The sequence below is a fragment of the Scyliorhinus canicula genome, chromosome 6 (genome assembly GCF_902713615.1).
Source record: "Scyliorhinus canicula chromosome 6, sScyCan1.1, whole genome shotgun sequence".
NCBI classification, from domain to species: Eukaryota; Metazoa; Chordata; class Chondrichthyes; order Carcharhiniformes; family Scyliorhinidae; genus Scyliorhinus; species Scyliorhinus canicula.
In genome coordinates, this window is record NC_052151.1 from 104,903,387 (window position 1) to 104,916,868 (window position 13,482).

Consider the following 13,482-nt stretch of genomic DNA (forward strand, 5'->3'; position numbering starts at 1 on the left):
TTCACCAAGGAAAACAGTCCCAATTTCTCCAACCTATTTGCATACCTTAAGTTTCACACACCTGAAACCACTCTCACAAATCTTTTCTGCATTTTCTCTGATGCCTCCACATCCTTCCTAAAGTGTGGTATCCAGTGTTTTATACAAGTTTCGCATTACCTCCTTTCTCTTGTACCCTCTTCCCCTATTAATAAAGGATATTGGATGCTGTATCAATTGTTCTCCCAACCTATCCAACATCTTCAATGGCGTATACACACATACAGGCAAGTCCGTCTGCTCCTGCACTCCCTTTATTTTATTATTGTCTCCATGCTCATCCTACGTGCAATAGGATGCCTCAGCCTTTGGTGATGAATTGTCTCAGGTATTAGCAGTACTGCTGAGCCTGTATCCACTTTTGTTTTAATTTCATGATCTTCAGGTTTTGGATATGCCCAAAAATGTTGATTATCCTGTATTGACAAATCACCTGGCTTTAGCTCTTGCAGTAGATCAGTTTCACTGTTCTTTGAGTGATCTTGAGCTTCATCCACTAAACTAGACTGTTTACTTGTGTTCTTCTTCTTGCACTTCGTTGGTGTTGAAGATGTTTTCTGAGCCCAACATGCCTCAGCAATATGGCACTTCTTGTCACAGTTCTTGAATGCATTCAATTTACTCCAGCATTCCTCCACTGAGTGTCCAACCTCTATGCAATGGTGACATGTTTGCAATTTTACAGCCCTGTTCCTTGAGGTATCCGTTTTGTGGATCTTCACTCCAGCCCCTAGCTGTGATACTTCTCTCATTGCAAGCTCCATAGATGTGGAAACTTATACTCCTCGAACTCGTAGAACTTACAGTGCAGAGGGAGGCCATTCAGCCCATCGAGTCTGCACCGGCCCTTGGAAAGAGCACCCTACCTAAGCCCACACCTCCACCCTATCCCGTAACCCAGTAACCCCACCCAACCTTTTTGGACACTAGGGGCAATTTAGCATGGCCAATCCACCTAACCTGCACATCTTTGGATTGTGGGAGAATACCAGAGCACCCAGAGGAAACCCACGCAGGCACGGGGAGAAAGTGCAAACTCCGCACAGACAGTGAATCAGCCGGGAATCGAACATGGGACCCTGGAGCTGTGAAGCAACTGTGATAACCTCTCTACTACTGTGCCCCCCTTCTACAGCAGCTTTCAGTGTTAAATTACTTACAATAAGCAGCTTCCTCTGAATAGTTTCACTGTGTAGTCCACAAACCAGCCTGTCTTGAAGAGTATCGTCAAGTGTTGTACCAAATTCACTAGCTAATCTTCTTAAAGGCGCTACAAACTGTAAAATGGCTGCACCTTCTTCCTGACTATGGTTGTGGAATTGGAGCCTTTCAGCAATCAATAATGGTTTAGGAGAGAAATGTACCTCTAAACTTTTCATGAATTCACTGAAGGACTTGTGTCCCCTGGTTTTGCTGGGTAAACAAGATTCTGGAACAGCAGCATAAATGTTTTACGGTTAACTAAGCTGAAAAATGTTGAGAACTTTGAGTCCTCCAGATCTGATTAGCTGTTAAAAATAAGTGGAATTTTTCTTCATACGAATTCCATGTTTCAGAATCCTCATCAAAAGCATCCATGGAACCCATTTTTCTCACCATTTTTGGATTCCGGCTCTGAGGGGCTACACTTCCTCCCTTCTGACTGTGTTCAAAGGTTTGGCACAACCAATCCCTTGAATAAGCAACTGTTTTGTCTGGATATTTCAAATGTTCTCCCATATAGTGGCCCATGCAGCGTTGGCAGACTTCAAATCCCAATTCCCAACAGCCGATGTAGCTTTACCACATGTGCAGTTCCTGCAGCCCAGACCCAACTCACTATAACACAAGCAAGTCTTCCTAGCTGTTGGTTTTCTTACTCACAGTTTCTGTTGAAAATCTTTGGTTAATCTTCACATTGATGTGACTGCTTCGCCTGACATCTGTTTGTGTGCAAGTCTGTCCCGAGAATCTTCCATTAACCCACAATTTGTCAACGAAAATCTTTTTTCCAACAATCTTTCTGCCACAATCTTCATCGGCAGTTTTCTCTCCTATTGTATTCTTTGTTGCTGCAAAAGAAAAAGGTTTGGAGATGTCCACATTCTGGATTCTTGTAAAACACAATGAGAGGTTTCTTAAGGGTGCTGCTCATATAATCAAGGTGATGATCTGCTCAAAGCCCACGCAAACACTCTACTAACATCATTACTCAGATGTGATGTGATCCAGCAAGATTGTATTCCCAGATGCATAACACTACCTAAATCAATTACTTCACAATTTTCTGCATTGAATTTCATCTGCTATTTCTCTGCACGTTCAACCAACTTATATCCACCCTTTTGACGTTCTGCCTATTCTCCTCACAATTCACAATACCCCCAAGCTTTGTATTATCACCAAATTTTGAAATTGTGCCCTGTACCCTAAGATCTAAGTTATTAATATATGTCAGTAAGATCAAGAATCCCAAAACTAATCACTACGGAACTCTACCATAAATCTTCCCCAGTCCGAAAAGCCATTAACCACCATTCTCTATTTCCAGTCCCTCAGCTAATTCTATACCCAGATTGCTACTGTCTCTTTTATTCCATGAGCCATAACTTTGCTCACATGTCTGTTATGCAACACTATATCAAATTCCAATTAGAAGTCTACATGCAACACATCAACAGTATTGCTCTCATCAAACTCTCCACTTGCCTGGATGAGTGCAACTCCAACAACACTCAAGAAGCTCGACGGCACCCACGAAAAAGCAGCCCACTTGATTGCCCCCCCTTCCACAAATGTTCAAACCATCCACCACCGACGAACAGTGGCAGCCTTGTGTACCATCTACAAGATGCACTGCAGTAACTCAGCACGGTTCCTCAGACAGCACCTTCCAAACCCACGATCACTACCATCTAGAAGGACAAGAGCAGATACCTGGAGACCTCACCACCTGGAGATTCTTCCTCTCCAAGTCACTCACCACCCTGACTTGGAAATATATCGCTGTTCCTTCACTGTCACTGGGTCAAAATCCTGAAATTCTCTTCCTACTAGTACCGTGGGCGCACCTACACCTTAGGGAGTGCAGTGGTTCAAGAACGCAACTCACCATCACCTTCTTCTGAAGGGCAACTGGGGATGGGCAATAAATGCTGGCCAACTAGTGACACCCACATCTCATAAATGAATCTTAAAAAAAAAATAATTAAATCTCTCTGTTACCTCAAGAAACTCCAGGAAGTTAATTGAACACAATTTTCCCTAACCACCCGGAGCTGGCTTTCTTTAATTAATCCACATTTGCCCAAGTGATTATTAATTTTGTCCCAAATTATTCTGTTCATAAGCTTGCCATCCACTGAAGTTTAACTGACTGACCTACAGCTTCTAGGCTTATCTTTTTTGAGAAAGGGTGCAACATTTGCAACTCTCTAGTCCCTGGCAACACATCTGAGTCTAAGAAAGACTGGAAAATGATGACTAGTGACTCTGTATTTTCCACTCTCACGTCTCTCAGTATCCTTGGATACATGTCACTCGGTCCTGGTGCCTTATCAACTCATCAAGTACAGGCAGCCTAATAGTACCAGCTCCGTATCAATTTTAAATCCTTTAAATGTCTAGACTATCTTGTCTTTCATCATGATCTAGGCAGTATAATCTTCCTTGGCAAAGTAATAATTTAATATCTCAGCTATGCCCCCTGCATGCTGCCGTTTTTGGTCTCTAATCAACCCCACTCCTTTTACCACCCTCTTCCTGTTAATATGCCTATAGAAAACTGTGGGATTCCTTTTATGTTCATTGCTGGTCCCTTTTCCTATTCTCTTTGCTTCTCTTATTTCATTTGCTTTTTCACTTCCCCTTTGAAGCTTCTATTTTCAGCTTGGTTCTCCATTGTATTATCCACCTGACAATTGTCATAAACACACTTTCTCTTCTTCATTTTAATCTCTATCTCTTTTGAATCTGGAGTCTGGATTTGTTTACCTTACCTTTACATTCATGGAAATATATCTTGACTGTATCCTAGCTATCTCTTCTTTAGAGTCCATTGTTCAGTTTCAGTTTTTGTTGCCAATTATTATCTTCTCAAAATGTTCAGATCGATGTGTTTGCACCTTTTTTGTTCTTTTGCTCTCACCAAATAGATACTGTCCTTGACCTCTCTGGAACATCCTCTCTCTCCAGCACTGCAGTGTTCTCCTTAATAAATTAGCACTGATCTTACTGAAAATGATAAAAATTCATTTGGGTTATGTCCACAACCTTCTGACCATGATGATCTAAAAGGCGTGAACAAAGTGTGGTTTAGTTTTGCAAGATGTGCTGTTGACAATTCAGATTATTTATCGGAAACCTCAATTTTAAAAATTGCTCCAATTGTAAAATTGTATAATAGCAGCATGGTAGCACAGTGGTTAGCACTATTGCTTTACAGCGCCAGGGTCCCAGGCTTGATTCCCTGCTTGGGTCACTGTCTGTGTGGAGTCTGCGTTCTCCCTGTGTCTGCGTGGGTTTCCTCCGGAGTCTCCAGCTTCTTCCCACAAGTCCCGAAAGACGTGCTGTGAGGTCATTTGGACATTCTGAATTCTCCCTCTGTCTACCCAAACAGGTGACGGAATGTGGCGACTAGGGGCTTTTCACAGTAACCTCATTGCAATGTTGATGTAAGCCTACTTGTGACAATAAAGATTACTTTAACTTTTGCCAAGGGTAATTTACACACACTGTTAAAGTTTAAAGGTCTTGCATTGCACATTTTCTCAGGCATAACAGTTCTGGTCACTTCCACAATCAATCTAAGCATTTTATGCCTAATATCTAACCGCACAATAGCACAACCCAAGGTGTAACAATAGTACCCACTTGTCATTTGAAATAAATATTTGCAATGGACTTCTTTAACCTCCTGTATGGTGAGCTGACAAAACACGTGTAAAGGCAATGTCAAATATGAATCATTAACAATAGCATGTATTCATAGAACACATTTAACATGAGGCAAACATCCCACTGCACATCAGCTAATAAAATGCACGTTGAGCCAAAGGAGAAGATAATAATAAGGATGTCCAAATATTTGGTCAAAGAGATAGGTTTTAAGGAGGATGTTAATGGAGGAAAGAAGTGGATCAATTTAGGGAAGTCATTTCAGAGTATGGGACCGCAGTAACTAAAGATAGAACTGCCGATAATGGAGTGAGGGGAAGAGGAGATATATAAGACCCCTGAGTCAAGAGGAACAGAGATATTTTGAACATGGGCTACAGGGGTGGAAGACTTTACAGAAATAGTGTGAGGTGAGGTTATGAAAAGTTTTACATGGAACATACGTCAGCTATCCAGCACATAAACAGGGAATTCAGCCCAACCAGTCTACGCTGGATTTAAACACAAGAATGGGAATTTTGAAAGCTGAGGTAATTGGAAGCTACTGTTGATTTGTGAGGACAGAACTGTTGGATAATGCGAGATAGGATACGGGTAGTTAAGTTTTAGTTATTTCTACATCTGATTGTTGTCATAGCACAGATATTAATGTAAATTGCTTTAAGTTACACACCACAATGAATTCCTGATATTTTCTCATAATTTAATTCTAGGTGTTTTGCTCACCAGTTTATTTTTGGCAGTTGAAGGCTTCATCTAATGAACTTAAAATTAGGACTGAGTGGTTTTGAGAATACTGTTTTCTGCTGGAAGTGATTTATATGTTTATTTCTAAGTTATTGATTGTGCAGTAGGTTTTTGTGCCCACTGTTTCCACTAATTTTTGTAACATTTGGCTTTTCTTGCACAAACTTCCATCTACAGTATTGTTTCATCCACAAACTTGTAACTTCAGCTCTATCCAGATTGCCAAGAATGAACATCTCACTGAGTCTTTCCAATAACTGTCATGAATCTGGAAAAGAAAGAGGAAACCAGGCAAAGAATAGAAAAGGCACATAAACCTGTGCCTCAGCAATCTGGTATCCTCAGCATTTTGGCCCAGACTCTGTATTGTAGCCCTGATATATCTCTTTAATCATGTCTGTGAAGACATGCCCTCACCTGACACTTTTGCCACCTACAGAAGTCTGACCTATGGACAATTTTCAAGGTATTTCCCCAATCACCTGTTGCTACTTCGATGGGAAATTGACAGAACGCCAGAGAAATAGAGTAAATTATGCTATTTAACAAATTGCATCTTTTTTGGGGGGGCTCCACCAATCTGCCATGAGAGAATCCCACCAAAATATAGATGCCATACCTGCATAGAGCCAACTCTGCTTATTGCTTTGTGGGTTAACACTGTAACCTAGGACTTCTAAACTCCAAGATTCTCCCCAGACGCCACTGGTGACATTGCCACTTTAATCAGAATTCAGTCCACCACCACATCAAACAGGCCACAGATGTTTTGTTTGCGAGAGCACTCATTTTCTTGCTTTTGCCACAAAAGAGGCAACAGCACTTTTGCCATATGGCATTTTAAAGTATGAAGCCTTATTAATGATGTACATCTTGCCCAATTTATTGACATACATATTATTACCAAGGCCTCAAAAAGTAAAACACTGACATATGAATAGGAAAGGCTTTATTGCTTTAATATCTAGATGCTGCCAACACTATTTTAATGAGCAGGTAGTCGGAATGATGGCTGTAGACCACAACCCTCCCTGCCACCTTCCCTCACTCCCTCTTAATGTTGCTTGTCTGTCTTTACCTTCGCCTGCTTCTCCTGAGTGGTGCTGGGTGTCATACCAGGTGCTACATCTTGACCCTCTCTATCTTATTTCTCAAAACTGAATATTTCTGTCCTTGTGTCTATGCACTATGGAGTGCTTGATGGGTGCTCGCGCAATCAGCTAGCTTTTTCTCTTCCCTGATCCCAGCTATATAGTTCCATGCACAGAGAGAGGGGATTTGTGTTAACATGGGGAATGCAACAAATTGCTGCTCATACAAAAGCAAGCCAATACAAGGCGGTATTACTCTTGGGCAAATATGCTGCATATTGACCACTGAGTGAATTTAAGAATTTGAAAGAAAAACCTATCTCGTTGCGATGCCTGGAAATGACTTTTATACACTTAAGAATCTACTGCACATACTTCTCATTAACTGCCAAATTTCCACATTCCTCTGTTGCACCTTCTCCTACATCCCAATTCTCTTTAGTGAATGGCCAGCCTTCCCACTTTTTCTGGGTATCATTGTGTTAGAAAAGTCAGACTTCCTGAAATCAGCAAACAGCCTTAAAAGAACTGCTGCAGTACTATTGCATTTGTCATGGAAGTCATCGGTGTGATTTTGTCTCTGAATGTTAAGGTGTAACAGATTCAGCTAGCTCTCTCCAGATTTCCGTTTGCATTGACTTCTGAGCATAATATTTATAGTTTGGTTGAGTTTCCATGTTATTTTTCTTGGATTATGCCACTACAATGTATAAAAGATTATGCTATTCATCATAGCTGGCATGATCCTTTATGTTTGATAACTTTGGTGTGTTGTGCAGTAAATGCGAGTTCAACTGGAAAATACGAAGTGTTCATTAATCTTTCATATGTGCTTACTCTGAATGCCTCTTGTAATTAATGCATTTGTTCATATATCTGCAGTACCTAATGTCACCTCAGCGAGCACCAGAAAGACTTCTACAGCTGGCTGATAGTAACTTGGATACTTTAATCACAGAGATGGATGAGTTACTGAACAGGGTAAGGGACAGATACAGTGATGCGGAATTAACATCAAAATATGAATGAATGCTTAAAATTTCTGTTTCGCAACACCTGACGGCTACATTGAGAGGACTTAGGGGCCACATGCGACCCATCTGGGTTTTGAGTATGGCCTACAAGCCATTTTGTTGACTGTTATCCATGTGCAGGATTGTCACATTCTGCTGATTTTCGTTTTTGTACTTATTTTTCCTACTGATATGACTGAAGTGATATGCACATAAAGCAAGGTCAAGTAAAGGGAAGTGCAGGTTGATTGCACACAACATTGACTGTGAGAGCCAGAACATGCATGGCAGATTCAAAAACAGCTTCTTCCCGACTGTTACCAGACTCCTGAATGACCCTCTTAAGGACTGAACTGATTTCTCTACGCATCTTCTCTATTGTTGTAGCACTACACTATGTATGCTTCACCTGATGTATTTGTATTTACAGTTTGTATTTATTGTATGTCCTATGTTTTTCATCGATGGAACGACCTGTCTGGACTGTATGCAAAACAATTTTTTTCACTATACCTCAGTACACATGACAATAAATCTAAATCTAAATGTGCTCCCTCTCTATCTGAAGTGTAAATATTTTGTTTGATTTTACCATTTGAAGTTGATTACAGTTCTATTCATACATAAATGATTAATCATTTTCTCTAATTTGTTATGAAATATTTGGCATGTATTAAATGTATTTAATCTTATTCATAGCGTCATGGTTAGTGAACGTGCCCAATTTCAATCTGAGATGAATGAGGGTCACTCATGTGGCCCATTCACTAGCTGAGGTTTCCTATAATTGATTTAGAGCTTTACTACTTTCGCCTTTTCTGATAAAACATTTATATAATCAATAAATATTTATTTGTTGCATTAGTAAACATTTTTTTATAAATGACAAAATACCTTTAATAAATAAAAGCAAAAAACAAATGTATAGTAATAGAGCTAAAATTACTGTTGTAATATTTTCAAGAGTTTAAAAGTAAACTAAAGCATCTTTGCTTCTAATTATTACGTATCTTTTGTTGGCCAAATCATTTTAACTGAGCTGTTTTTATATAAAAATTAGACAACAAAAGTTTCAGCAGATGGTGAGCAAACTGATAAGGACACTGAGAAAACTCATAAACGAGCAATGGATTTGGAAAAATCTATCGGATATACTGTGCTGTCGTCTCAAGGTATACCTTACTGCATTTATATAAAGATAATTAGTTTTTTTTTACAGTTATGCTCAAATATGACTTGCTGTGACTCTGAATTTTGATAGTGTTTTCATTTCATATGACATGATACATACTTACAGCCTGGATTTTCTGTGCAATCAACTCCGGAGGCACTTAAAATGGCACGCAGGATTCTGGGATTCCCACCCCATTCCCATGGCAATTTTTGCTGACAGCAGACAGGGCACAAATATCCAGCCCATATCATAGAACATAGAACATACAGTGCTGAAGGAGGCCATTCGGCCCATCGAGTCTGCACCAACCCACTTAAGCCCTCACTTCCACCCTGTCCCGGTACCCAATGACCCCTCCTAACCTTTTTGGTCACGAAGGGCAATTTATCATGGCCAATCCACCTAAGCTGCACGTCTTTGGACTGGGAGGAAACCGGTGCACCCGGAGGAAACCCACGCAGATACGGGGAGAACATGCAGACTCACATGCAGTGACCCAGCGGGGAATTGAACCTGGGACCCTGGCGCTGTGAAGCCACAGTGCTATCCACTTGTGCTACCATGCTGCCCATATCCTGCACTTTCAGCCTGGTTGGCTCCATTGTGGGTGTAGGCATCTCGTATCATGCCCACAACTTACATGGAGTTATGATGTGGAAATGCCGGTGTTGGACTGAGGTGAGCACAGTAAGAAATGTTACAACACCAGGTTAAAGTCCAACAGGTTTGTTTCATATCAATAGCTTTCGGAGTGCACCGAAAGCTAGTGATTTGTAAATGGAGTTAGTCCATCTTCTCGAAGACTTCCAGTTCCTAGCTCCTCAGAGGAGTCATGGACCGTAATCTGGATTTAAGAACCTTTTGGCAGGGAGGTTTAAAATGTCCTTAATTTTCCCATCCGCTGGCCTTTTCAGAGAGCATATGAGAGTCAGCCTCATTGCTGTCGACCTGGAGTCACATGTAGGCTAGACAAGGTAAGGATAGCACAATTCCCTTCCCTAAAGGACATTAGTTAACCAGGTGGGTTTTTATGACAATCGACAATGGTTTCACGGCCATCATTCCAAATTTCTTTTATTGAATTAAATTCAAATTTCACCTTCTGCCATGGCAGGATTTGAACCTGGGTCCCCAGATCTTGCCCTGGGTCTCTGGATTACTATTCCAGTGACAATACCACTACTCCTACAATACTCCATACTCCTCATGTCCTTTCCAAATGTTTTCCATTAGTCCCAAATCCCTTCCATGCTTCCCCACCTCCCTCCCACAATCCCCATGCCCATTCACCCTGTCTGCAGAACTAATGACCATATAATAACAATATGGTGTTTGAAATTCTCATAATACACCCAAAAATATGTATTTTTAAAAAATTACTGCTCTTACAATCTCATCAGGTATCATACTCAGCCATTCAAATGACAGAAGTTTTACTCCACTTAAAACATGTTAATCTTGTCCAAATAAACATGCAGACACTGAAATGTTACATCAAAAAAATAATTATATCTTCATAAACATGTCAGCCAATCAAACACTGTTCTCTAGATATATAAACAAACTTCCTGCTGGGCTGATACCATGAGTGAATCTAAGAGCTCAGCCAATAATTCAAAATGAGCCCATCTGACAACAGCATAAAAAAAGATGACCAGACACCTTCTCCAGATGGCCTCACTATGAATGCATGGCTGAGCTCCAAGACTGACGGATGGAATCAGTGAGGATACGTGGGAGCATAGTGATATGAAAGGGCCTGGGGAAATAGACAGGAATTGAGGGATATAATAGGGGTATAGAAGAGGTTGGGTATGGCTGAGTATGATACTTTGATAAGATTGTAAGAGCAGTAGTTTTTTTTCGGTGGGCATATGGGGGTGTGTAGGGACATGGGATTGGCTGGAAAGATGAGTGGTGTTGGAGGTGAGGGGCAGTGAGGGCTGGAGGGCTTAATAGGCTTAAATACCAGAACCAAGGTGGTCTTTTGATGAGCCCTGCTCAGCACTCAGATGTCTCTTTGGCCACCTCTGATCTGCTTCCAGCTGCAGTGGGTCAAAATTAATCACACCTCCGTCTCCCAGAACAAAAGTATAGCAGATACGAGCCTTTTAATCGGTTATGGGTGTCTGTGTTGGGAGGTTTTCATCCTCAGCCTCACGACCTCTTCCATGAAAATCTGGCTTCACCTGTCAAAAATATTCAGTGATCTTAGTATTATTGGATTTTCCAAGTCTTATTCACACTCCAGGCTACTATTCCCAGGCTTATTTATTTCTGTAGTCAATTAATAGATTAGGTTTAGTTTTACATTTATCACCATCATCACCGGTTTTCTCTTTCATGTCTATCAGCCATTATACATTTCATTTTCAGTCTTTTCTGCCCTGCATTTATGTCTCCAAGACCATTTTATAAAAGCTGGGGGTTGCATGAGACAGGGTGCGATTTTGACCCTTTTCCACAAGCCAGATCTTGATGCAAAATCTTGACTTAATTTGAAGTATCTTTTTTGAGGAATGACAAGCCTAGGTACATATATATGCAGTGGTGGCACTTTTCCAGCTGATATCACCACGTTTCTTACAGCAAATTATATAGGTACGTTATCAGAAAGGAAGCCCACACGTGTCAATAAACAATCAGGAAAAAGCAATTTATTTCAATATCAATTGTGTGCATTTGATGAAGCCTCATTCAGCAGCAGTATGAGGATCGTTAACATTCTGTCTAATTGAGGCTTCAGATTTGAGATTCACACAGCCTTAAGATTAAAACGCAAAATCAGTAAACAGTATTTTATTATCAAATCAGATAGTAATCAAGAAGTTTAAACTCAGTGCCACTGTGCTTTTAGACGTAAACAAAAATATCAATGTCAGATTGATGAAATATTGCTCTCTGTGGAAGTATTGGCTCAGTGGACGTGAATATCAGGAATACAGGCATGTATGCCCCATAATTTCCTATCCAATAAAATCGATCAATAAAATATCATGGGAGCCTACATGAAAATTTTGGTATGCTCCTATCTGAGCTCACAAAACTTGTGAAATTGTCCCTGCTGTGGTAACTTGTCTCAATTGCTAACTAATCGTAGAAAATTGTGTGCTCAAATAAATGTGGCAACCTAGACATTGTAGTAGTGTAGGTACTTAGGGAGTACTCAATGTTCATAGAAATCATAGAATTTACAGTGCCATTCGGCCCATCGAGTCTGCACCGGCCCTTGGAAAGAGCACCCAATTTGAGCCCGCTTCTCCACCGTATCCCCGTAACCCAGTAACCCCACCTAACCTTTTTGAGCATTAAGGGCAATTTAGCATGACCAATCCACCTCGCCTGCACATCTTTGGACTGTGGGAAGAAACTGGAGCACCCGGAGGAAACCCTCGCAGACACGGGGAGAACGTGCAGACTCCGCACAGACAGTAACCCATGCCGGGAATCAAATTTGTGACCCTGGAGCTGTGAAGCAACAGTGCTAACCGTTCTGCTACTGTGCCGCTCATGTTGGAGGGGTTGTGTTTCTCATGAGTTGATGAAGTCCAATTTGTTTATTCTGGTGGTGCAGACAAATTAAAATGTGCGTGTCATGATTCAAGAAGAGTGTGGAGGTATCTTGTATTTTTCATTCAGTTAATGCTAAAAACAAATAAACTGCTGTGTTTGCAAAAATGGGACTGATATTAACAGCTTTCTAAAACTATTCATTTGGGTGAAATACTTTCTAAATTTCTGAAAGACATTGTACTAAAATGTTATATAAATGAAGGCCTTACACTGTATTGAAATTTTATATTTAAAAGTTGGCTCCTTTTATTTGTTTTTTTTCCAGATTTAAAAGAAAAAACTAAAAAATTAAATGAAACACTTCGAATCAAAGATGGGGTTACAGAGAAAAATCTGCAGCACATGCAGAAGGATGTTGAAAAGATGATGGCAGAGATGCGTGGGAAATCATTCGATAAACACGAGGAAATGGCTGAAGATGAACTTGAGTACGTAGTTTGAGTCACTGTATTCTTCACAAACTGCAATCTCAGTTCACCGTTTAGTAATTTCTTCAATAGAAGCTCAAAACACGAATTTTAAAATTTAGATTTCAACCAACAATACAATAATCAGTTAGTACATTGATTTACGTAAAATTGTGATGGCAAATTGTAAATCCCAGAGTGAGAAAGAGGAAGTATATATTTTTCACTTTTCAAAACACTAATACATCCCTTCACTTATTGGGACGAATAAAGAACAGACAAAAATATATTGAACAGGTGAACAGAGGGTCCAAAGGGACATAGAAAAAAAACGAAGCAGTTGATGCAGAATATAACAAGAAATTCTTTTCAGTGCCACAACAGCAAGAGGACAGTCCTGGAAAAGGTGTGAACCATAAAATAAACAATGAGCTTGCCAGTTTTTCTGTGAATAACGTAATCATGCTCTGGGAATGTGTATTTAAATCCCACCATGGCAGCTGATGGAATTTGGCTATCATGTGACTCCAGACCAACATTAAGTGTTGACTCTTCATTGCCCC

The 13,482-nt window shown here is 40.4% G+C and overlaps 1 protein-coding gene across 5 annotated transcripts in view; it reads left to right on the forward strand.

The window, feature by feature from the left end:
- Positions 1-13,482, forward strand: part of lama2 (laminin, alpha 2) — a 607,521-nt gene that overhangs the window by 463,101 nt on the left and 130,938 nt on the right. For all 5 annotated transcript variants that reach the window (XM_038799795.1, XM_038799796.1, XM_038799798.1 and 2 more), the window contains 3 exons: positions 7,635-7,733; positions 8,826-8,937; positions 12,778-12,940. In XM_038799795.1, the coding sequence (XP_038655723.1) occupies positions 7,635-7,733; positions 8,826-8,937; positions 12,778-12,940 (374 nt within the window). The remainder of the gene's footprint in view (positions 1-7,634; positions 7,734-8,825; positions 8,938-12,777; positions 12,941-13,482) is intronic.